This window comes from Geotrypetes seraphini, chromosome 3, assembly GCF_902459505.1.
Source record: "Geotrypetes seraphini chromosome 3, aGeoSer1.1, whole genome shotgun sequence".
NCBI classification, from domain to species: domain Eukaryota; kingdom Metazoa; phylum Chordata; class Amphibia; order Gymnophiona; family Dermophiidae; genus Geotrypetes; species Geotrypetes seraphini.
The window spans coordinates 127,159,647-127,183,622 of NC_047086.1; the positions used below are offsets into that span (position 1 = coordinate 127,159,647).

General features: G+C 44.9%; 1 protein-coding gene across 3 annotated transcripts in view; it reads left to right on the plus strand.

Annotated features, from left to right (window-relative positions):
• FBXO16 (F-box protein 16) overlaps window positions 1-23,976 on the plus strand; it is a 116,148-nt gene that overhangs the window by 30,464 nt on the left and 61,708 nt on the right. For all 3 annotated transcript variants that reach the window (XM_033938807.1, XM_033938808.1, XM_033938806.1), the window contains exons 2-5: window positions 6,972-7,123; window positions 10,642-10,677; window positions 19,647-19,853; window positions 22,644-22,808. In XM_033938807.1, the coding sequence (XP_033794698.1) occupies window positions 7,019-7,123; window positions 10,642-10,677; window positions 19,647-19,853; window positions 22,644-22,808 (513 nt within the window). In that variant the 5' untranslated portion in view covers window positions 6,972-7,018. The remainder of the gene's footprint in view (window positions 1-6,971; window positions 7,124-10,641; window positions 10,678-19,646; window positions 19,854-22,643; window positions 22,809-23,976) is intronic.

Below are 23,976 nucleotides of genomic sequence, written 5' to 3' on the forward strand. Positions count from 1 at the left end.
GAAGGCAGTGAGGGGGAGCAGGGAAGAGGTGCTGCTGGACCGGGGGAGCAGGGAAGAGGTGCTGCTGGACCAGGGGAGCAGGGAAGAGGTGCTGCTGGATTTGGGGAGCAAGGAAGAGGGACCGGGGGAGCAGGGAAGAGGTGCTGCTGGACCGGGGGAGCAGGGAAGAGGTGCTGCTGGACTGGGGGAGCAGGGAAGAAGTGCTGCTGGTCCAGGGGAGCAGGGAAGAGGGACAGGGGGAGCAGGGAAGAGGTGCTGCTGCACAGGGAAGTGGGGTGGGGGAGGGAAATGCTGCTGCACAGGGAAATGGAGGGGGGGGTATGCTTCTGCTGCCACTGCACAGGGAAGTGGGTGGGGAGGAAAATGCTGCTGATGAGAAAAGGGGGTTGAGGCTGAAAGGGAAAAGATGGGAAAAGAGGGCTGGGGGGTAAAAATGGGTTTGGAGCTGGAGCTGGGGCTGAAAATAGGGGACATGTGAGGGAAGGAGGCTTTACTAGCACCCGTTATTGTAACTAATATATAAATAAATTTCATGAAAAACTTATCTCATCTTATCTCAACATGTGAGGGAAGGAGGCTTTACTAGCACCCGTTAAACACTAATATATAAATAAATTTCATGAAAAACTTATCTCATCTTAAGAAATACACTATTGGCATATCATAGTTTCCATCCTCATCATCTAAAATATAACCATCCAATAAGTCAATTTCTCCGTCTTCAGCGAATCTGTACCTCCTTTCAGGATTTTAAGAAAGAATCTAAAATTATGGAGGAAAGATTCATTTCTTGGGGATATTCAAAAAGTGCAGTTAGGAAAGCCTATTTAAGAGCTAGGTATGCTCAACGGCAGTTACTGCTGCAATATAGAAATACTGAAGAATCTGATTGTATAGTATGTGTGCTTCCTTTCTCTACCCTTGCTAAAGAATTTGTGACATCTATTAAGCAACATTGGCATGTGGTGCAATTGCACCCAATTTTTAAAGACCTTCCTATTTTTGCCTATAAGAGATCTAAGAATATAGGAGAGCTGATCTGCAAGGTTAAAAAAGAGACAAAGGCTGATGATATGATAACTCATGGCACGCACACTAGTTGTAATGGTTGCCATGGGCTGATGTGAACGGATCTGGGATCTGGGCGGAAGATCTTTTCTAAAAAAAAAAAAACCAACAAATTGCAATAGCAGTAATGTTATCTATATTTTGCAATGCCCTTGTAATAAAATATATGTGGGCAAAACCAGTAGACCCACTAGGATCCGTCTTAATGAACACAAAGCTCATATAACAACTATGAATGAACAAGCCCCAGTTGTAGAACATTTGCTAGAAAAACAGCATACTCTAGCGCAGTGTTCTTCAACCTTTTTACACCTATGGACCGGCAGAAATAAAATAATTATTTTGTGGACCAGCAAACTACTAAGACTGAAATTTTTTTTTAAAAACCTTCGCCGCCCCGTCCCCGCGAGCTCGGTCCCACAAACCATCTGATCCCATCCGCACAAGCCTCAAATAGTTATGATTTTATATTGAACATATTTTATTAAAGTATAAAAAGAAACAATATTCTATACAATTGTCATTTTATAAATACAAATAATACAGGGCAAAGATCAACAAAACCCCTGTCCCCCTCCCCTTCACATATATCCCCTCTACTATCAAGAAAACTGAATAAGACAAATTATTACAGAATGCTACACAAATATCATGTAACAGAATACCACAGTCACACATGACAGGAATGGTGTTAGGGGAGTGGAACTAGGGCAACTGCCCCCTGGTCAGAGAGAGCCCTAAGCTAGCTGGAAGCTAAAGAAGCACTGTCTGGGCTTTGCACTCCCCAGTTATGTCTAGCAAGATACATATTTCAAATCTGATATATTTGAATCACAAGATAGAAATAAAATTATTTTTTTCTACCTTTTGTCGTCTCTGGTTTCTGCTTTCATTGCCTTTTCACTTTCTTCCAGCCAGTGTCTGCCCTAAGAACATAAGAATTGCCACTGCTGGGTCAGACCAGAGGTCCATCATGACCAGCAGTCCACTCACACGTACCATGGCCCAGTATAGTGGCATGATAACCTTCTCTGTCTCTTCAGTCCAGCATCTGCCCCTTCCATTCACTGTCTGTCTTTCCCTGCCATCTCTCCTCCTGCCCCCCTCCCCCAATTTGGTCTGGCATCCATCATCTTCCTTCTGTTCCCCTCATGGTCTGGCATCTCTGTCCTTCCCTCCCCCCTGTGGTTTTTAGCATCTCTCTCTTCTCATTTCCTTCACTCAGATCTGATATCATTCTCTGCTCTCTCTTCCCTTTTCCTCTCTGGTCTTCCTTCTCTATTTTCTGCCTCCATCTAAATTAAATTCTTTCTTACTATTTAGTCCCGTTTCCCTCTTTTCACTGTGTCTACTCACAGCTTGTCACCCCTTTCCCTCACCCCTCCATTATCTTACTATTTTCTTCCCCCTTTATTTATCTCCTCCTTCCATCCAGTATGTGTTCTTTCCCCACTTCCATTCAGCATCTGCTCTCCCCTCTCAACTGACATCCATCTGCCTTCTGCTCTCTCTCCCTTCTTCCCACTTCCATCATCTGTCCCCTTCTCTCTCTCATCTCCTCCATTTCATCATCTGCCCCTTTTCTCTCTATCCTCCCCCCCCCCAACTTCCATCATCTGCCCCCCTTCCCCTCACCTTTGCAGGCCACTTTCTTTCCCCTGAGGGTGGCTCATGTCAGAGGGGAAGCTTTGGCTGAGCAGAACCACTTGCAAGGAACAGTGGAACTTACTTGATTGATGTCGATGCTGGGGCCCGTTGCCGTTTGAAGGAAAAAAAAAAAAAAAGAGACCTGCAAAGGCGAGAGGAAGGGAGACCTCCAGGAAGCTGCTCTTTGCCTTCCTTCAGCGGCCCAAGAGTCCAGACTTCATCCTTTGCCCTTTCATTGCAGAGTTTCCTTTCAAATATATACACGTCGGAAAGCAATCTAAGCAAATGCCCAAAAATGCCAAAGGTGAGGGGAAGAGGAAAGAAATTTCAGGTTGTTTCAGGGAGAAGGGGAAAGACTGTAGAGCCAACTGGACCTATTTTAAGCTAGTTGCGGGGGAAAGAGATGAAAGAGGGGAAAATACTGTACTGAGGTAGGGGCAAGGGACTGGAAGAAAAAATGATGGGCCCAGAAACAGGGAGGAGGGGGATGAAAGAGAGAGGTAGATAATGGATAATGGGAGGGAGGGAAGAGAAAAAGAGAGAGGGTCTGATAGCACTATAGAAATAATAGTAGTAGTAGAAGTATATTGGATGCAGGGGTGACAGGGGGATGATAGAGATGCTTGATGGGAGCAGTTAGGAAGCAAGAAAGATGTTAGTCCTGGGGAAGGAGAGAAGAGAGAGAAAAAAAATGTTGGACTTAGGGGCAGGAATAGAGAAGAACAGCAGGAAAAAGAGGGAGTAGTGTTGGATGGGGGGAGAAAGAGGAAAGATGTTGAATCATGGAGGAGATGAGAGAGACAAGGAGATATGGATCAAGGTGGGGGGAGAAGAGAAGAGAAGAGAGATGGGCCAGGAAGATTGTGGCGGGAAAGGAACATGGAGATAGGTCATGAGGGAGAGGGGATGCTGAGCTAAAAGAGTAGAGGGATGGGAGATACTGAAAATGGTAGACTTATGGGAAAGATCAAGGTGGCAAGAAGATGAGTGAGAGGAGGATAGTGAATACAGAGGTAGAAATGTGATCCTGAGAAGATGAAAGATAGCAGGGAATAGGAGGCTGGGGAAGGAGTGAGATGGGAAATAGGAGAGCTAGAGCATGAGAGAAAGATGGAAAGTCAAAAAGTAAAAAGAAAGATGACAAAGAGTGAAATTTGAGTGAACAGGAGAAGAAAAGAAAAAAAGGAGGAAAGAACTACAAGAGAATGATCCGTATAACAAAGACAGGTGTAGTGAGAGAATGAAACAAGACAGGAGAAATGAAAAAAAAACTAAATGAATACCAATCACTAGAAAGAGAATTAGCTGAAGACATAGAGGGGCATAATCAAAAAAAACGTCTAAGTCCCCTTTTGGCCTAAGTCCTTAAACGTTCAAAGCAGAAGCAGGGAAAAGGACAAAAGGAGTTTTGTTTTGATTATGGCCTGCCTCTACTAAACGCCCAGATCACCACTACATCTACAAGTACACCCCCACGACGTCTACACTTTTTGCCCATAATGAACCAAAAAAACGCCTAAGCCCCAAATATCCAACACAAGGGCTTTTAGGCGAAAGAGGAGCCAGTCCTTCGCCTAAAAGCTGGATTCTGTAACCGGTGTCTGTCAAAAACAACACCGGTTACAGAATCCTCCCCCCACAATGATCCAGGCAGGAGGGTGCCCAAGCCCTCCTGCCCTGTCGAATCGCAACCCCCCCCTGACAACATCAGGGCAAGAGGGAGCCAAAGCCCTCTTGCCCCGTCGAACCGCGACGCCCATCGAACCCCGATGACATCGGGGCAAGAGGGAGCTCAAGCCCACAGGAGGGGTCTAAGGCTCCCGGGCTTATTCTGATTGGCCCAGGCCTTAGGCCCCACTTGTGGGCGTCATTTCAGACGGCTGGACCAATCCGGCCCCATTCTGGAGCTAGCTGGCCTGCCGGACGGGCGGGCTTGGCACCCATCCGTCCGGCCAACGTTAAAGGTACGGGGAAGGGGAGTGGGGGTGGGGGGGTCGTGGGGTCAGTTGGGGGGGTCGCGTGTCAGCGGGGGGGCGATCGAAGGTTCTGGGGGGCGGTCGTTGGGGGGAGGGGGGTTGTGTCGAGGGCAGGAGGGCCTGGGATCCCTCCTGCCCATATTGTAGTGGGTGGTAGGGGGTCGCCGGGGCCAGGAGGGCTTGGGCTCCCTCCTGGCCCAATCCAGTCAGGGGGATCGCCGGGGTCAGGAGAGCTTGGGCTCTCTCCTGGCTCGTTCGTGTCAGAGAGGGGGTTGCCGGGGCCAGGAGGGCTTGGGCTTCCTCCTGGCCTGCTCTTACTCGGCGGGGGAGGGGGGCACGATCGCTGGGGCAAGAGGGCTTGAGCTCCCTCTTGCCCTGATGTCATCGGCGGGGGTCGCGGTTCGACGGGGCAAGAGGGCTTGAGCTCCCTCTTGCCCCGATGTCATCGGGGGGGCGCGGTTCGATGGGACAAGAGGGCTTGGGTTTCCTCTTGCCCCGATGTTGTGTGTTGATGTATCGCGGCAGGAGAGATGCCTCATCTCCCCTACCGTGATGCCATCACTCCTCTACCCGAACTGCCGCGGGTCGCGGCAGTTCGGGTAGAAGAGTGATGGCATCGCGGTAGGAGAGATGAGGCATCTCTCCTGCCGCGATGCTTGCGGTGGAGGGGTAGGCAGGTTGCTGGGGCCGCTGAGCTAATCGCAGCAGCCACAATCAGCTCAGCGGTCCCTTTTTCGGTACTTAGACCTGGTTTGACTTCATCTAAGTCAAAAAGGTATAAGTGCCAACTAGGCAACCTGCATACGGTTTTGGTTATACCTGTTGTACGCCTAGGTGTAGGTCGGCCCACCTCCCTCCCACGGCCCACCCTTTCCCCTCCTCTAAACACACCTCTTTTCTCTCTGTGCATTTAGAGGCAGGGGAAAGGCCTAAGCTGTTTTTAGATACATCTAAAAACCAGCTTTGGTTATGGGTACTTGGACGATCAGGCTTTTTGATCGTCCACGTAGCCATTTAGGACACTTTTTAGATGGTTGGGTTTTTTTTATTATGAACCGCATAGTAAGATAGAAGAGACAAACTGAGACCAACATGATGGAAAAATAAAATGTCCATTCAGCAAAGGTAGAAAAATTGTATTTTATTATGAATATATTAACTGGAATACTTTATTTATTTAAAACATTTTTAATCCGCCTTTAACCAAGGCGGGTGTTATGTGGCAGCGTGAGAGAATGAGCACCTCTCCCGTTGCTGGGGGGGAAGGGTCGCTTCTCAAAATGGCTTTTTAAGCAGTCTCTGACACTGCCATACTGGGGTTTTTAACAGTACTGCCACTGTACCAGCATACCTGCTGACCTGCTGATTTTTGTTGCCAATGGCTCAGTTATTTTAAAGAATCCACCGGAGTGCTCATTTTAATGTTGAAGAGCCCATTTGCATGCCACTGTCAGAGATTGCTAGAAACCTCACTAAAAAACAGAGATAAGCTGTTTTGATAATCCGCTGCTAAAATGTGTGCAGGCTAAACTTCCAGAAAACAATTTAGCGACGGCGTAAAAGTTTTGAGAATCTGGGCCATAGTTTTTTATCTGCCTTCCTTTTCTATGTTTCTATGTTTATTGTGGCTAGATCTGGAACCTGTTTTATAAAGGCACTTGGGTGTCTACATTACCTTTATAAAACTAGTTTAAAATAAGTACATTTTTGGCATCCTGTGATAAAATTACCCCCATAATGGAAGGAAACCCATTATGAAATTGAAGGGGGACAGGTTTAGAACAAACGCAAGGAAATTCTTTTTCACACAGAGGGTGGTGGACACATGGAACACCCTTCCGGAGGCCGTGATAGGAAATAGCACAGTACAGGGTTTCAAGGAAGACCTGGATAGGTTCCTGGAGGACAAAGGGATTGAGGGGTACAGATAAGAGCAGTGGAAGGTTTAGAGATAAGTGTAGAGGTAGGTATAAAATTAGTCAGGGACCGCTGCTCAGGCAATATGCCTGATGGACCGCCGCGTGAGCGGACCGCTGGGCGGGATGGACCTCTGGTCTGCCCCGGCGGAGGCGACTACTTATGTTCTTATGTTCTTATATATCATAGTAACATTGTAACATAGTAGATGACGGCAGATAAAGACCCGAATGGTCCATCCAGTCTGCCCAACCTGATTCATTTTAAATTTAAATTCAGATAAATATCAGATACTTATGGTACATAGTTGGGGATAACCCCATTCTCACTAATAAGTTTATATTTTGAAATCTGCTTTAACAGTTGAGGCCTTCTTTGGGACAGAAGAATACTGTAGTAGATGAGATTTTATGCAAACCATGGCATTTGCACCTCCCAAGAGCACCAACGGCCCCAAAATGCAAACTAAAATGAGTACATGGACACCATTGAACCATCAGATCATGAATGACCAGGTAAGAGAAAGTTTAATAGTGTTGGAGCTGATATTTGTTTTAAAACTAAAATTCTAATATATAATTATGGGTTCCCCACAGTAGTGTAGTAAGGGGCAGACCCCCCTGGGTATCATCTTAGCAGGGACACTACCCAGCAGCAGCACAGCAGTAATGTGTCTGGCAGGGATCCCCAAGCCCCATCATCTGAAGACTCCTGGCATTTCTCCTCTGTCCCCTCCTTCCCAGTGATGTGGTTCTCTTAACTGCACTCCTCCCCACCCCCCAGTATCTTTTAAATCCTTTTATTCTTCACCAGTAATGAGCAAAAGGTTATGTCAGAGGGAAGGCTCAAACCAGCATGAACAGTGGGTAGCGGTCCCTGATTGTTGCTATTGAAGAACAGAAGGATTTAAAAGGGGATACAGTCAAGAGACACCCCCCTTTGCCAGGATGGGGGGATTCCAGGCACCGTCTTCCTTTTGTCCTAGGTGCCATCTTCTCTTACTATGCACTGGGTCCCCAAACTTTTATGAGATGAGCCAGATTAAACTTTTTAAGGTAGTTTTAGAAAGAGAGCTGTACCATTTAGTATATTTTACTATTCAGCCAAATACAAATAATTAAAAATATTATTTGGCCAAATACGAATACTGAATATGAATAATGAGCATTGACATAACAAATACGTATATACTCGAATATAAACTCACCTGAATATAAACCGAGGTAACCATTTTCCCACCCAAAAAAGGAGGAAAAAAGGTTGACTCGAATATAAACCAGGGGGTTAATATTCAAGTGCAGTGCCTTGCCTTTCCCTGTCTTGCCAGGCTCTACACTTGGTCCCCCACCTTCCCTACTCTTCCAGGCTCTGCATCCAGCTCCTCTTCAAGTCTCTGCATCCAGCCCCCCTCCCTGTACTGCCAGGTTCTGTACCCTGTCTTATCCCAGGACAAGCAGGCAGGTATTCTCACAAGTGGGTGACGTGATCCAACAGAGCCCTGATGCGGACGCCTCACAAGCAGACTTCCTTGAAGAAACTCGAAGTTTCGAGTCGTCCGCACCGCGCATGCGCGAGTGCCTTCCCGCCCAGCGCAGGTCGCGTCTCCTCAGTTCTTTTCTGCGGAGCCGAGAAGTCCATCTTCGACTCTCTGCGTGAAGTGTTTTCACTTGTGCCTTCTTTTCTCCGCGGTTTTGGGTTATTTTTTCTCAGAATCGCTGCTTTTCATCGTTCTTTTTTGTTTTTAAAAAAAAAAATTTCTTCCGTTCGTTCGACCGGGCAGGCCACGTGGCCGCAGCCCCGTGGCTTCGATCTTGCGGCGGAGCTTTTTCGGCCTATGTCCTGGCCTGCTACTGGCTTTAAAAAGTGTTCCAAGTGCCAGTGCGCGATTTTCCTGACGGACCCTCATCGACGCTGTCTTCGGTGTCTTGGGCCTCAACATCTCCCGAAATCGTGCCGGCCTTGCTCAACACTTACATCTCGTGCTTTCAAGCGTCTTTGCATCCTGTGGGAGTAGCTTTTCAGCATGGAATCTTCGATGGAGCTCTCGTCCTCAAAGGGTGCTTTGCCCTCGACATCATCCGATGCTCTCCAGGCTTCCACTGCTTCTGCTTCGAGCTTCATCAAACCTGCCTCGTTTGTACCGGCTATGTCTTTGACGCCTGCTGCAGTGCCTTCCTCTGTCTCTTCAGGTCAGATAGCGCAGCAGCCCATTCCCACGGTGGTGCTTAAAGTGCCCAAGGTTTCTAAGTCCAAGTACTCTCACACTGCCTCGAGGCAGATCGAAGCCCATGCAGGTGGTCCCGTTGGAGATGCGGATCCATCCTTGCCGGCTTCATTCCAACCTTATTGGAGAAGCAATTCATCCAGCTCTTTACTACCATGGGGCCGAAGCTTCTCTTACAAATCCAGCCTGGGCATGCGGAGGTCTCCCGCGAGGTCGAGCCGCCTCCTGTGCCTCAGTCGTATGCACGCTCTCTACAGGGAGCAGAGTCTCTGCGAGTGTCTGGTCTGGCATCTCAGCATGCATCGCAAGGAGCAGAATCTTTGCCCATGCCTCCATTGGAACCCGTACACTCGATGCAAGGAGCAGAGTCTTTGCGAGTGCCTCGAGGTTCTTCTACTCAGCCTCCTCTGTTTCGTTCCACAGCCTCCAGCCCTATCCAGAATCCCTCCTGTCCTGACCCCCTGCTGGACCATCAGATCTTAAGGCAGGCCCAGTGGAGGCCTGCAAGGCATCAGGAGGGAAGGACGGAGAGGGTACAGGACAGAAAGGGAGGGAGGACAGGGTGCAGAGCCTGGCAGGGCAGGAAAGGAGGAAAGACAGGGGACAGAGCCTGGGAAGAAGGGAGGAGGGACAGGGTGCAGAGCAGGCAGGGCAGGGCACTTGAATATTAACCCCCCCCCCCCCCCAGTTTATATTTGAGTCAACCTTTTTTTCCTCCTTTTGTGGGGGGGAGGTTACCTCGATTTATATTTGGGTCAGCTTATATTTGAGTATACACAGTATGCTGGCGGTTTTGTGACCAGAAGATCTGCATGAGATCAGCAGCTCCTGGCCAAGTTTCGTGTGAAACGGAGGGCTCTGTTGAGCAGTACTACTGATTCAGCTAAGTGTTGATTTTTGATTTATGGATTTGAAGTGTTGGTCTTATGGTGATGGCATACTTTATATTAATTTAAAAACACTTTACATTTTGAAAAATATTTCTTTGGGAGGTTTTCTGACATTGGATTGGATTTATTATTCTTGGTTAACTGCTATTGACATGGGGGAAAAAAACAACAACTATGTACAAGATGATGGAAATCTGTTTACTGTAGCCAGTTTTTTTAGCTTATTTGTAGACATTCTCTGAAGTCTTTTCCTCCTTTTGTGAGAAAACAAGTATATTTTATACTGGTGATGAATAAGTTTGTATAATTGATTCACTTTGTGAGTTTGTTATAAAATTACCCTCTACATATATAAGTCCCTTTTTTAATACAAATCTTTATTTATTTTTAAAACTCACAATAAGTGTAACATAAAATTCAATCATTTTATACATTAACATCACTTAATATATCATCAAATTTTAACTCGCATCAAATATCCCCCCTCCCTTATACCCAACAATTATTCATAAGCATAAAAAAATCATTAAATATTCCAACCCCCTCCCCCACCCCACCTTGGACCTTTTAAAATATTGGCCCAATATACATGGCATTTTCAATGAACACTTGCTATTTTGCACCTGCTGAGCAATGACACAGAAAAACAAGTAGAGTGTGTGCAAGTGTTTTCAGTGCCCACACTTTGCATTTGTTAGTTGTCAAAAGCAACAGTCTGCAAGGTTTCCTTTTCAAATCTGACCATAGTGTCCTTAAGCTAAAAGTGTCTGTGTACCTTGGAAGCAACATGGGCTATTCAAAATTGCCTCTGTCAAGGGTTTCATTTAGCATGGTTTTCTTCCATTGTTTTAGTAACAAAAGCTTTTATATTTTAGCTACAGTGTTCTCCCTTTTAACATATTAATTCTTTCTTAAACAGGTATTTGAAGAACGAAGAGCACTGCTTGGAAAATGGGTAACTGGTTTTTTTCTGGGTTTCGGTCTCTCCTTTTCATTCATCCTCTCTTCTTCCACACAGCATATGCAGGCATCACTAGAACCCTTGCCAATTTGAAGGGGAAGTTTCCTTCCAAAACTGTGCTTGAGGATGCTACAGAAAAAAATCTTATAATGCTGGATTGCTGGCTGGGAATGGAACAGGAGTGATAGAAAACTCCTGTAGTACACCTGGAAAGCAGCCATGACACACCAATGTGCTTACAGCACACTGGTTGAAAATAGCTGCTCTATGGAAGGTGAATGTATAATTTGAAACATCTAATCTAGCCATTTTCAAATTATACCTACTGTATATTCAGCAGCGTTCTCTTTAGGTGATACCACTTTATATCTAAAATATGTATAACATGAACTGTTCAAACTAGATGTTTCTATTACTGCTGCTACTATTTATAATTTCTATAATGCTGAAAGGCATAATCAGCACTGTACATTCAACATGTAAAAGACTGTCCCTGCATAGAAGAGCTTACAATCTAATAAGGACAGACTGACAGAACAAATGAGTCAGATAGGGTTTGGGGAATTTCTTTCAAAGAATGATAGGTATCATATGGTGAGTGGGAGTTAGGAGTTGAAAGCAGCCTCAAAAAGTGGACTTTTAGCTTGGATTTGAATACCGCTAGAGAAGAAGCTTGATGTATTGACTCAGGCAAACTATTCTAGGCACATGGTGCAGCAAGATAGAAGGGACAGAATTTGGCGTTGGCAGTGGAGGAGATAGGAATGGATGAAGTTCACGAGGAGGAGCATATGGGGAGATAATTGAGGAGAGATATTGAGGGGCTGCAGAGTGAATGCCCTTGTAAGTCAGTAAGAGGAGCTTGAACTGTATTTGGAAATGAATGTGGGGGGGGGGGTGTAATGTGAATATGGCAGCTCTGGCAGAATATATGAGTTGTTTAGCAGAATTTTGAATGGATTGAAAGGGAGAGAGATGGTTGTTTGAAAGACCTGAGAGAAGCAAGTTGCAGTAATCTAAGTGAGAAGTGATGAGAGTGTGGATAAGGGGATTGGTAGTGTGCTTGGAAATGTACGTTATCTTTTTCAAATAACGATCATAATAACAGTCACTCAGAACAAAATTCTAAATCTTCAAGCAGAAACTGCAAGTCCTCTCTGAAAACTTCCCTTATGCAATCCTGTTAAAAGTATGTAAGGGCTGCCATAGTGCATATGCTTTTATCTAGGGAGTGTGGTGTGGCACAGGGGTTAGAGCTACAGCCTCAGCATCCTGAGGCAGTGGGTTCAAATCCCTCATTGCTCCTTGTGACCCTGGGCAAGTCACTTAATCCCTTCATTGCCCCAGGTACACTAGATAGAGTTTGAGCCCACCAGGACAGATAGGGAAATATGATAAAGTACCTGAATGTAAACCACTTAGGATATAAGTAAATAAATAAATAAATAGGTTAACTGGAGGCATTCTGGGCATGGGAGTGTGTTTAGATAAAGGGAGTCTCATGTGGACATGAGACTTTCAGCAGCAGGTGTATATTTTACCTTTCCCAGGTCCTCTTTCCATCACCCATACAAATCTTAGGTACATTACATGCAGAGCTGGTGTTAAATATTCAGGGGCCCAGGGCAAAAACTAGGGAGAGGGTTCCATTGCAGACATTCAGCCTATCCCTCCTTCAACTAGAGGCAGGCTTGGGGCCCCCTGTGGTATAGAGGCCCAGGGCAATTGCCCGGTTTGCCACCTCCAGCACTAGCCCTGTGTACATGGACACTTTTAGCATGCATATTCTAAGCTAGCTTATTAATTGCAAGTATACAGTATACCAGTACATTCATACTTTGCAACTACACAGCTATTTGAAAATTGTCCCCTTAAGGTGTGTAGAGGGACATTTTTGAAAAGAACATCTAAGTCCAACTTGGACATTTCCAGCTAAATGTCCAAATTCAGAAGCCACAGAAACATCGACATCTTGGCTGCCAAAATGTCTAGGCCACCAGGATGTCTAACTTTATTTGCCATTTTCGACCACAAAAATGTCCAAGTTAGAAAAGTCCAAATTGGTACCATCTAATTGATTTGGCCACATTGAGACGGAGTGCTGAAAAGTTTTCAGCCCAACCAACTTCCTAAATGCTGAGGGTTATTTTGCCACTGTATCTGAAAAGTGCCAGTTTGCAGAATCTTCATGCTATGTTTTGACATTGTTTCAGATCATTGATTGAAACATTACTCAGTCTTTCAATTAATCAAACTTTATTATCCAAATGTGTGAGGCTGTTTGCTGTTCCACTGTTTTGTTGTGTACTTTGAGTCCCTCTTCTTGCTTGTTTAGATCAGTGTTTCTCAACTTCTTAAAGCCAAGTACCCCCTAAGCCTAACAAATACCAACTGAGTACCCCGGCCCAAGCTCGGCCCCATACCCACCCAAGCTCCGCCCCTGACTCCACCCCCATAATAATAGTACTAATTGTAATGCAATTTCTTCCATCCATTTTTCATTTACACACAATATAATCTTATTAATACATAATGGTAACCACAAAATTAAAAAAAACACACAAAACACACTGTATGCAGAGAAAATAAAATGTTAATTATCATTTATATTTGTTTTTTTTTTTCAAAGAGGTCAAGGCATATGACTTTAAAATATGCAATCAAAACAACTATAAAAAAATAGACAAATAAAGGGCAAAATATAGACAGTAGATATAAATTCACAAAACTAACACATTTTGATCACTAAATTGAAAATAAAATCATTTTTCCTACCTTTGTTGACTGGTGATTTCATGAGTCTCTGCACATGATCCATGTATCCAATATTTCTTTCTGCTTCCTGCACACTTCCTCTCCTCTGGACCTCATTCCCTTCCCCAACCAACATCTATCTCTAAACCTCCATGAGTCCTACTTTTCTTCCTCTTTCCTCCACCCCTATTGACAAGAAGTCTCCCTTTCTCTCTCTCTCTCACACTGTTCATCTGTCTTTCTCTCATTTCCTCTCGTGCTGCAAAGGAAGTGGAGAAAGAGAAAGATCTAGGGTGCATCTCTCCTACCCTATCTACTGCCACATGCAACATTTCTCCCTCTCTCATCCCCCGGATCATGTGCAGCATTTATCACCACTGCCGACCAACTCCATGCCCATTTCTCCTTCTATCACATTGTTAAGGGCTTTATGTATTAAATATACCATAGTTTTTGCTCCATAAGACGCACTTTTTCCACCCCCAAAAAGGGGGTGGAAATAAGGGTGCATCTTATGAAGTGAATCCCTCCCCCCCCCCCGTTACCTTTTTTTCCATCTGCCTGCCTGGTCCCGGCAAGCAGTGATGGCTGACGTGGCTTGCGGCTTGAGTCCTCTTCTTTTCCCTTGCAGGCAGGCCCCAACCCTCTGTTACTTTTTTTTTTTTTTTTTCTATCGCCCTTCCTCGCTAGACATGGCTGCCTGCCTCGGGGGAAGCAGTGCGGGACCAGGCAGGCAGCCCTGTGCGCCGCTCCGCTGCAAGGGGAAAAGAAGAGGACTCAAGCCGCGAGCTGTGTCAGCCGTCACTGCTTGCTGGGACCAGGCAGGCAGCCATGTCTAGCAAGGGAGGGTGACAGAATGGAAAAAAAAGGTAATGTGGGGGCGGGGGGGGGGGGCTGCCTGCCAAATTAAACATAGGGAGCAGGGAGAAGCTGGGCCTGCCTGCCTGCCTATGGGGAGGCTTGGAGGGTAGAGGCCTTCTTGCTTGCCTGGGGAAGGCTGCCTGGGAGAGGGATGCCTGTCAGCCTGGGGGGGCTGCCTTGGAGGGGAAGGCCTGGGGGGTTGATAGAGAGGGGTATGCCTGCCTGCCTGGGGGGGAATGCCTGGGAGGGGGGAGGCCTGCCTGTGTGCCCTGTCCCTACATGCCTGCCTGCCAGCCACTAGGCCTGCCTGCCCTGTCTGCCCTGTGCCCTGTCCTGACCTACCACTAGACCACTAGAGGGTGGACAGTGTACAGAGCCTGGCAGGGAGGGGGGACAGGGTGCAGAGCTTGGCAAGGAGTGTGGGGTTGGTGCAGAGCCTGGCAGGGAGAATTTGGTTCAGAATGTTTTTTTCTTGTTTTCCTCCTCTAAATCTGGGGTACGTCTTATGGTGAGGTGTGTCTTATGGAGCAAAAAATTGTACAGGAAACCAGTGAACATAAGAATAGCCATATTGGACCAGACTGACAGTCCATTAAGCCCGGTATCCTGCTTCCAACAGTGACCAATTCAGGTCACAAGTAACAGGCAGAATCCCAAATAGTAGCAAGATTCCATGCTACCAATCCCAAGGCAAGCAATGGTTTCCCCCATGTCTTTCTCAATAACAAACTATGGACTTTTCCTCCAGGAATTTGTCCAAACTATTTAAAACCCAGCTACACTAATTGCTGTAACCACCTCTGGCAACAAGCTCCAGAGCTTACCATATTTTTCGCTCCATAAGACGCATTTTTTCCACACCTAAAAAGGGGGTGGAAATGTAAGAACATAAGAAATGCCGCTGCTGGTTCACACCAGTGGTCCATTGTGCCCAGCAGTCCGCTCCCACGGTGGCCCTTAAGTCAAAGACCAGTGCCCTCATTGAGTCTAGCCTTACCTGCGTACGTTCTGGTTCAACACTTTGTCTTGAATCCCTGGAGGGTGTTTCCCCTATAATAGCCTCCGGAAGAGTGTTCCAGATTTCTACCACTTTCTGGGTAAAGAAGAACTTCCTTACATTTGTACTGAATCTATCCCCTTTTAACTTTAGAAAGTGCAGTCTCATTCTCTCTACCTTGGAGAGGGTAAACAACCTATCTTTATCTACTAAATCTATTCCCTTCAATATCTTGAATGTTAACTCTCTAAAGTTAAAAGGGGTTAGATTCGTACAAATGTAAGTGTGTCTTTTGAAGCTATAAATTTGTTAAGCCCGCTACCGCATCTTTTAAACCCGCCCACCTGCTGCCGTCGTACTTGGTGGTCCAGCATATTTCCCGGTCAGTGACACACAGGCCAAAAGTGCTCCCACACCGATCTTCAAATGGCTGCAGTCAACTCTTGTGGGACTCGCGAGAACTGACTGCAGCCATTTGGAGATCGGCGTGGGGCCAAAAGGGAGCACAGAGGGCTTGTCGATTATAAAAGATTCTTAGATAGAACTCTTGCTTTCCAGAAGGGTAAATTGAATGAATGGTTGAGTAATATCATTACGCATTCCTCATCCTACTTCAGTTTTAAAAAATTAGTAAAAACAAAATTATTTAATCGATTTGTAAGTTAAGGTTTTACCGTTTTTTGTTTTTTTTTACTTTCATAGTGTATGTACGTACTGATGATTTTATATTGTGTTTTAGTCCCTGATTGTCCAGCATTTCTTGTTGTAAACCACCTCGAACTATTATGGCTTTGGCGGTATATAAGAATAAAATTATTATTATTATTATTACCGTATTTTCACTCATATACCGCGTACCCGTGTAAAACGCGCACACGGGTATAGCGCGCAGGAAACTGTAATTTTTGTAAAAAAAAATTTATATAGCGCGCACACCCGTATACCGTGCATGCCGCCCCGACTCTCCTGTCGCTGCCCGACTCTCCTTTCGCCCGCCCCGACTCTCCTCTGGCTGCCCCGACTCTCTTTTCGCCCGCCCCTACTCTCCTTTCGCCTGCCCCGACTCTCCTCTCCCCCTTGAAGTCCTGTCCCCACCCTGAAAGCCTGATGCCCCCCCTCCCCGACGTCCGATTCACCCCCCCCCGCAGGACCACTCGCACTCCCACCTCGAAGGGCCGCTCGCACCCCCACAGCCTCTCACCCCCCCATCATGGAGAAGCTGCCTACCGTTGTCCTGCTGCTTCCTCTGCCGGCGGTCCCGCCCCTTCTCTGAGCCCTGCGTCTGCGTTGCTTCCTCTTCTGGCGGTCAGAGAAAGGGCGGGACCGCCGGAAGAGGAAGCAGCGCAGACGCAGGGCTCAGAGAAGGGACGGGACCGCCAGCAGAGGAAGCAGCAGGATAACCGTAGGCAGCTTCTCCATGATGGGGGAAAAGGCTGTGGGGGTGCGAGTGATCCTTCGGGGTGGGGGTGCGGGTGCGAGTGCGAGCGGTCCTTCGGGGTGGGGGTGCGAGCGGTCCTGCGGGGTGAATCGGACATCGGGGGGGGGGGAACTATGTAAAAAAAAATTTGGAAAACGCGCTCACGAATATAACGCACATGGTTATACTCGGTTTGTAAAATCGTGTATAACGCACGCGTTATATGCGTGAAAATACGGTATTATCTCTGCGCTTCTGGCCTGTGTGCCGCTGGCTGGGAAATAGATGAGACAGTCATCTAAGGAGGGAGGAATTTAAAAAGGTACCCGGGAGGTATGATTAAAGGTATGGGGGGATGATTAGGTATGGGAGGGTACGTTGGGAGATGGAGATGATTTAAGGTACTGGGGGGACACATGGTGGGATGGGGGAGGATTTAAGGGACATGAAGGTATGGGGAGGATTTAAGGTACTGGGGGCATGTGGGGGGATGGGAGGATGAGTTAAGGTACTGGGGGGTACGTGGGGGGTATGGAGCCTGCCTGCCTTCCTGTCACTAGGCCACTAGACTTGCCTGCCTGTCACTAGGCCACTAGGCCTGCCTGCTCTGTGCCCTGTCCCGGCCTTCCACTAGACCACCAGAGGTGGTGGGGGACAGGGTACAGAGCCTGGCAGGGAGGGGGGACAGGGCACAGATCCTGACAGGGAGAATTTGGTTTAGAATGTTTTTTTTCTTGCTTTCCTAGGGTGCGTCTTATGGTCAGGTGTGTCTTAAGGAGCGAAAAATACAGTAACTATTTGTTAAGTGAAAAAATATTCCCTACTAATTGTTTGAAAAGTATTACCATGTAACTTCACTGAGGGTCCCCTAGTCTTTGTACTTTTTGAAAGAGTTTTTTAAAAAACTATTCACTTTTACCCATTCTACAGCACTCAGGATTTTGTAGATTTCTGTCGTATCTAAGGTGACCATACGCCCCGTTTTCAACGGGACCATCCCGTTATTGGACCGACCATCCCGTTATCCCAACCCACCGCTTCAGGATGCCGAAATGTCCCGTTTTCAGGGATAGCGTCCTGAAGTTGTGCGTGGGGACAACAGGACCGGCAATCGCTTCCCCTCCCTCCCTCCCTGCCACGCCGATTCAAACTCTCGGTCCGCCACCGCTGCTTCTTGCCGCCCAGAAGCCTTCTTCCCGACATCAATTCTGACGTCGGAGAGGAAGTTCCGGGCCAGCCAGGCAGTGATTGGCTGGCCCGGAACTTCCTCTCTGACATCAGAATTGACTTCAGAAAGAAGGCTTCTGGGCGGCAAGAAGAAGGTGCAGCGTACGGGGAGGGGGGGAGAGTTTGAATAGGCGTGGCAGGGAGGTAAGGAGGGAGGCTGGACTGATAATTAATAGATGTCCCATTTTGATGAAAAAAAATAAATGGTCACGTTAGCCATATCCCCTTCTCACCCAGTTCTTTTCCAAGCTGACGAGTCCTAACTTCTTTAGCCTTTCCTCATATAAGAATAGTTCCATCCCCTTAATTATTTTGGTCCCCTTTATATGAACCTTTTCTACTTCTGTTATATTTTTTTGAGATATTAATACAGGATCAATCATAATTTGAGAAAAAAAATGAATTGTGTAATGATTTGACATTTAAAAGACAAAGAAAAATCTTCTTTGATGGCAAGGTATTTGCATTCTGACACTATTGGAATCTCATTTGAACCTTCAAGGGAATATTTATTACTAGAAGTGGAATTAAAAGACAAGAATAATGTCTGTATTTTACCAAGGTTTAATTTGAATCTGTTTGCATTTATCCAGCTTCTAACCCTCTGTAGCACAGCATAGCAATCATTCTTATATTCTACATATGCCTTGACAAGTTCAACACGATTATCAACATGGGCTACCATTAGATTCAAACAATTTTTATTGATGCAAATATCATCAAATACAATAAATACAGCATCAAAAGACATCAATAATGCATCAATTATTAATAAACATACTAAAAGACAAATTCCAATATCAATAAACCCCCACTTATCTATATGAGCTTGAACCTTTACCATCCCTCTCCATACCCACCCCTTCCCACCCAATAGTACTCTCTACCCAATGATACTCTCATTATTTGACTAAATAAAAATCCCAATTAAGAAATCCAACTTAAAATCGCATTACAGCCCGTAGGGTACAAAACTTGCAAATAAATACAGCATCAAAAGACATTAATAATGCATCAATTATTAATATGCATAATAAAAGACAAATTCCAATATCATTAAACCCCCACTTATCTATATGAATTTGAACCTTTACCATCCCTCTCCACACCCACCCCTTCTCACCCAATTGTACTCTCTACCCCAAGTTATTCTCTTCATTTAACTTAATAAAAAGCCCAATTAAGAGATCCAACTTAAAATCGCATTACGACCCTTAGGATGCAAATCTTGCAAATATAAATCCCAAATTTGTATAAATAACATCTTTCACTTTCTTACAATTCCTGCATCTCTAGCTTCCCAAATGGCCATTAAAAAGTGTAATTTTACCACTATCTCATGCTATTATCTCACAGAACTCATCCCCCCCCCCTTTTTTTTTATGAAGCCACATTAGGCTTTTTTAAAGCTCTGGCCACAGCGGCATTAGCTCTGATGCTCGTAGAATTCCTATGAGCGGCAAAGATAATACTGCAGCGGCCGACGATGAAAAAGCCTAATGTGGCTTCATAAAAGGGGGCCTTTATGCAGCGAGATCTAGCTACTAATAACTGGGATTAACAGTAAAATAAAAAAAACTCAACAGGAACCTACATTGATAACTTCTCCCTTACGCTGCAGAAAACTTTGAATTAAGCTCTTAACAGATGTATGATCTCCCTGATACCTAATAATTTCCTTTTTTTTTTTTACAATATCATTTTCAGTTTGATAAATGGACTGATGTCCAGCGACGAAAGATACTAACTGACTTGCTTGAAAGATGTTCCATCTCACAGCTGAAATTTTGTAATCAGCAGCTGCAGAAGAAAGTGCCACTGGAAGCCTTGGACTTCACAACTGTGCTTCCTAGAGTATTGTCTCTCTATGTCTTTTCTTTTCTGGATCCTCGGAGCCTATGCCGATGTGCACAGGTAAAGCTAAGAGACAGCATACAGTAAATTTTAAGAAGTAGACAGACTTGTTGCTAATACTTGTAGTTAGCTTACATGAACTGATTACTATGAATAGTGGCCCAATTAATTTTTCCTAAATATCTACTGTTGCAAATTGATATTGAAAATGGATGGGACCAACTTATACTGCAAAATCCAAACAGGGAGTAGAGCGTGCCTTGTCTTCAAACCACTCCTTTTATTAACAACAAATAATAAATGGTAAAATCCAAATATAAAGTAGTTCATAACAGTCACATAAACATGTAGCAGAACATAGGGCTTGACACGGTCCTTGTTTCGGCTAGTGTGCCGGTGTCAGGAGTCCTTAGTCAAGCAGAACGTCTGGATGTTGATGTCAAGGAGAATTCTGGGGCCACTTCTTCTTTCTTCTCCTCGGGCCCCAGACCATCTTATACTGTTCATTACTGGGTGATGTTCTTATTCAGGCATGCTCCCAAAAGGCTATTCATTTCTTTGAACAAGCAGGTTTTTTTCTCCTTCTTAGAGCCTCTATCCCAATTATTTTTTACTCTTATTTAACCCAGCAGGTGGCCCTTTTAAGAACATAAGTATATAAGAATTGCCATACTGGGACAGACCGAAAGCCCATCAAGCTGTTTCCAACTGTGGCCAATCCAGGTCCCAAGTACCTAACTAGATCCCAAGCTGCAAAAGCCCCATTATTTCCACTGGGAAGAAAAATTAATTTTAACACTTCCAAAACCCACTATACTCACCTGTCTACAACCCCAATTACCCTTAGGGCTGCAGGTGGCACCTATATGGCAGTACAGAAGGATTTGGGGGGGTGTTTGGTGGGCTCACATGTTCCACCATGAATGTAGTGGTTAGAGTGGCTTTTGGGCCTGGGTCTTTCTCTCTGTGGTTCATTAGCCCACTCCCCCCCCCCCACCCCCAGACTACTTAAGAGACCTGTGCAGCTCTACTAGGCTTTCCTATAGCAGGTGCTGATGTTCCAGAGACAGATATGTGCATTTTTATTCTGATTTGTAAAGCGGTGTGAGGGGGGTCAGTGATCACTGGGGGAGTGTGTAGGGGTCTGTACTTTGTGTCTGCAGTCACTTTGGATACCTTCTGAGCACTTAGACCTGGTTTTAGATCACCTAAGATCACCTAAGTCACAACGTATAAGTTCCATCCAGGCAGCCTTGCAAAACTTTCAGTTATCCCTGCAGTACAACCAAGTCTAGGTCGGCCTATGTCCCGCCCTCACCACTCCTCCAAAAATTCCCCTTTCAGCTCTGGGCGCACAGCGGCATTCAGAGGCCTAAAATGTCTCTGGATACATCTAAAAAGCAGTTTCGATTTATCGGTACTTGGATGACCTGTCTTTTAGGTCATCCAAATGCTGACTTGAGCGAGTTTTTAGACGTATTTCCATTTCGATTATGAGCCCTTAGTGATATAAGTGCAGCTAATTAAGAAGTGAAGCCCCAAAGTGTCCATTTTTACATTGTAGAAACTAAAAAAAAAAAAAAAATCAACCCACAGACTGGCAGTGCAGAATTACCTCTCAAACATTTATTTTAAGTAATGACCAAATTGAGTACTTTGCAGAAATTTATGCATACCTCTCAGGAGGTGCAAATGCCAACAGGGAAGTTTTTGGAACTATATATATATATATATATTCGCACTGTAAACAGAAATATACACATTTACCCCCCATTTTATAAAAGCATAGCGCGGTGTTTTGCTCCGGCTGCAGGATTAACAGCTCCTATGCTCATAGAAATTCTATGAGTGTCGGAGCTGTTACCACCACAGCCAGTGCTAAAAAACATGCTACATTGTGTAAAAGAAGGGGGGAGGGGTGTTCATTTTTCAACCTACCCCAACCATACCATAAAAACACTTACACACCTTAAATCAGTGCATTCTTGGGCATCGCCACATATAAAATAGTGGCATTTTGAAAATGCCAATTTTTTTGAGGAATTATTTTTATGAATAAAATAGCAAAAGTTTCAAGCAGTGATAATATAACATCATTTTAATGCAAGAATCCCCAATCCTTTCCCAAACTGCCTAATCTGAAAATGCCATTGTTTACTTGTGATATGCAGCACAAGGCCTCTAAAATGACTTCCTTTATTACTGTATGTACTCATTTGTTGCAACGTTGTCATGTTGATATTATACATCTTAGACATTTATTTTTATAGCAAGACAGTTGTACAAATGAATAATGAAATATATAATTGCCTTTCTTTGTCTTCCACCGGGTTGGGAGTGAGTTTCATTTTATTGAGTTGTAGATGCCTAACTTTAGGCGGACGTTATACAATTTGGAAGATAGTGTATAAATTTTATAGACCTTATAGGTTAGGAAGGATGTATGTGATTCAAAAGTGCTTGTAATCTACACTTTTAAGTTAGTTATGCTGGTCCAAGGGTAAGTACAAATATATCAAAGTCAAAGTGTCTATCACAACAATAAAGAGCATATATATTTGTACTTACCCTTGTAATCTTAAAATTCAATAAAGATTTTTGAACTTAAAAAAAAAAAATAAAAAAAGTTATGCTGGTCCAATTAAAACTGAAATAACTTTAAAAAGTGCAGTTTTCTCCAGGACCAATAAGGCTGCTAGAATAAGCATTATAGAAATGAACAAATGCATTAGTAATATCAATAAATATTTATAGGGAAAAGGCTGAAGGATGCAAGAAGCAGGCCATTTAAAACTTTGACAGATGTTAATAATGCTGCTTTACAAGCATTATTGTCTGTGATATTTTCAGGTATGCTGGCCCTGGAAGTACCTGACAGAATTAGACCAACTCTGGATGCCCAAGTGCCTGCGTTTCAGTTGGTACATCAACTTTTCTCCAACTCCATTTGAGCAGGGAATATGGAAGAGACACTATATAGAGACGGTGAAGGAGCTCCACGTTACCAGACCAAAGGTACAGATTGATGTCATTGCTTTATTTTCCAAATCATATACTAACTGATTTTCCAGTGTAACCTTAGGGTACTCTGTCCATTCTCATGAACATACTGCAGAAATATGTCAATCACAGCTTTTGAAATCTCCTCCTTCTCCCAGGAGTCTGCTGCCTCCTTCAGTTTCTCTTTGTATAGGTGAGCTTGAGAGGTGTCTTCTGATCTGGTCAGTTTCTTTTTTATTTGTGGTAGTTTTGCCATTTTTCGCTCTAATCTTGGTCTTTTTTGTGACATAAGAAATCCCTTTTGATAAAAGTGTACTCTGCCTGCGTGGAGAGAAGCAGAATTTACATCTGCAGCTGGCAGGTATATCCTTCGGGGACCTGTTTCAGCCAGCCTGCTGAAGATTAGTGGAGCTCAGGGTCTGTTCCCCTGATATTTGCTCATCCCTTTAACTTGGTCAAGGGTCGGAACACAGGCTATTTCGGTGCTAATAGCATTCTTTTGGGGCTCTCACAGTTCCAGCTGCATTTTGTCTCTCCCCCTTATTTTTTTTGTGAGAGATCTGGGGAGGTTGAAGGTCAGTCTGTGGATGTCCAACCGACAGCCCAAAGATTCCAGCAAAGTGGCTGAATAACTGGAAGCAGAGGGCCTTTCCTAGAAAAGCTATACCTGAGAGGAACTGAAGCAGGCAGCACCAGCACCATTTCCCCAGCATATAGTCTGTGAGTAAGGCTATGGCAGGCTGTGGGAAAAATTGGGTGGGGAGGAGGGTATCTTCAAAAGCTGTTTTTAACTAAAATCCTGTTTTTTGACGCTTTTGATCAGCCCTGAGGTGATTTTAAGCAGTGGCCATCTTGTATTTTCCTGATTTTATTTTCTAAGTTCTCAAACTTCTCCAAAACACCTCATTTTTTCCCCAAAGTACCAGGAATGGAGTCCTCTGACTCTAATACCCTTATATCATGCCTTGTCTGTGAAGGATGGATGGCGGATGAGTATTCTTGTGCCACATGCTGCGTCGAACAAAATGGGAAGGCAGGAGCTTCAAATTTAGCTTCCATACAGTCTCTGGGGTATGGCACACAGCTTTTGAGCCTGTTAGAGGAGCGGAAATTTCCCCAGGAGCCCTTGAACAGCAGCACAGCACACCAAACTGATGCAGAGGCTCCAAAGCCAAAGAAGAGG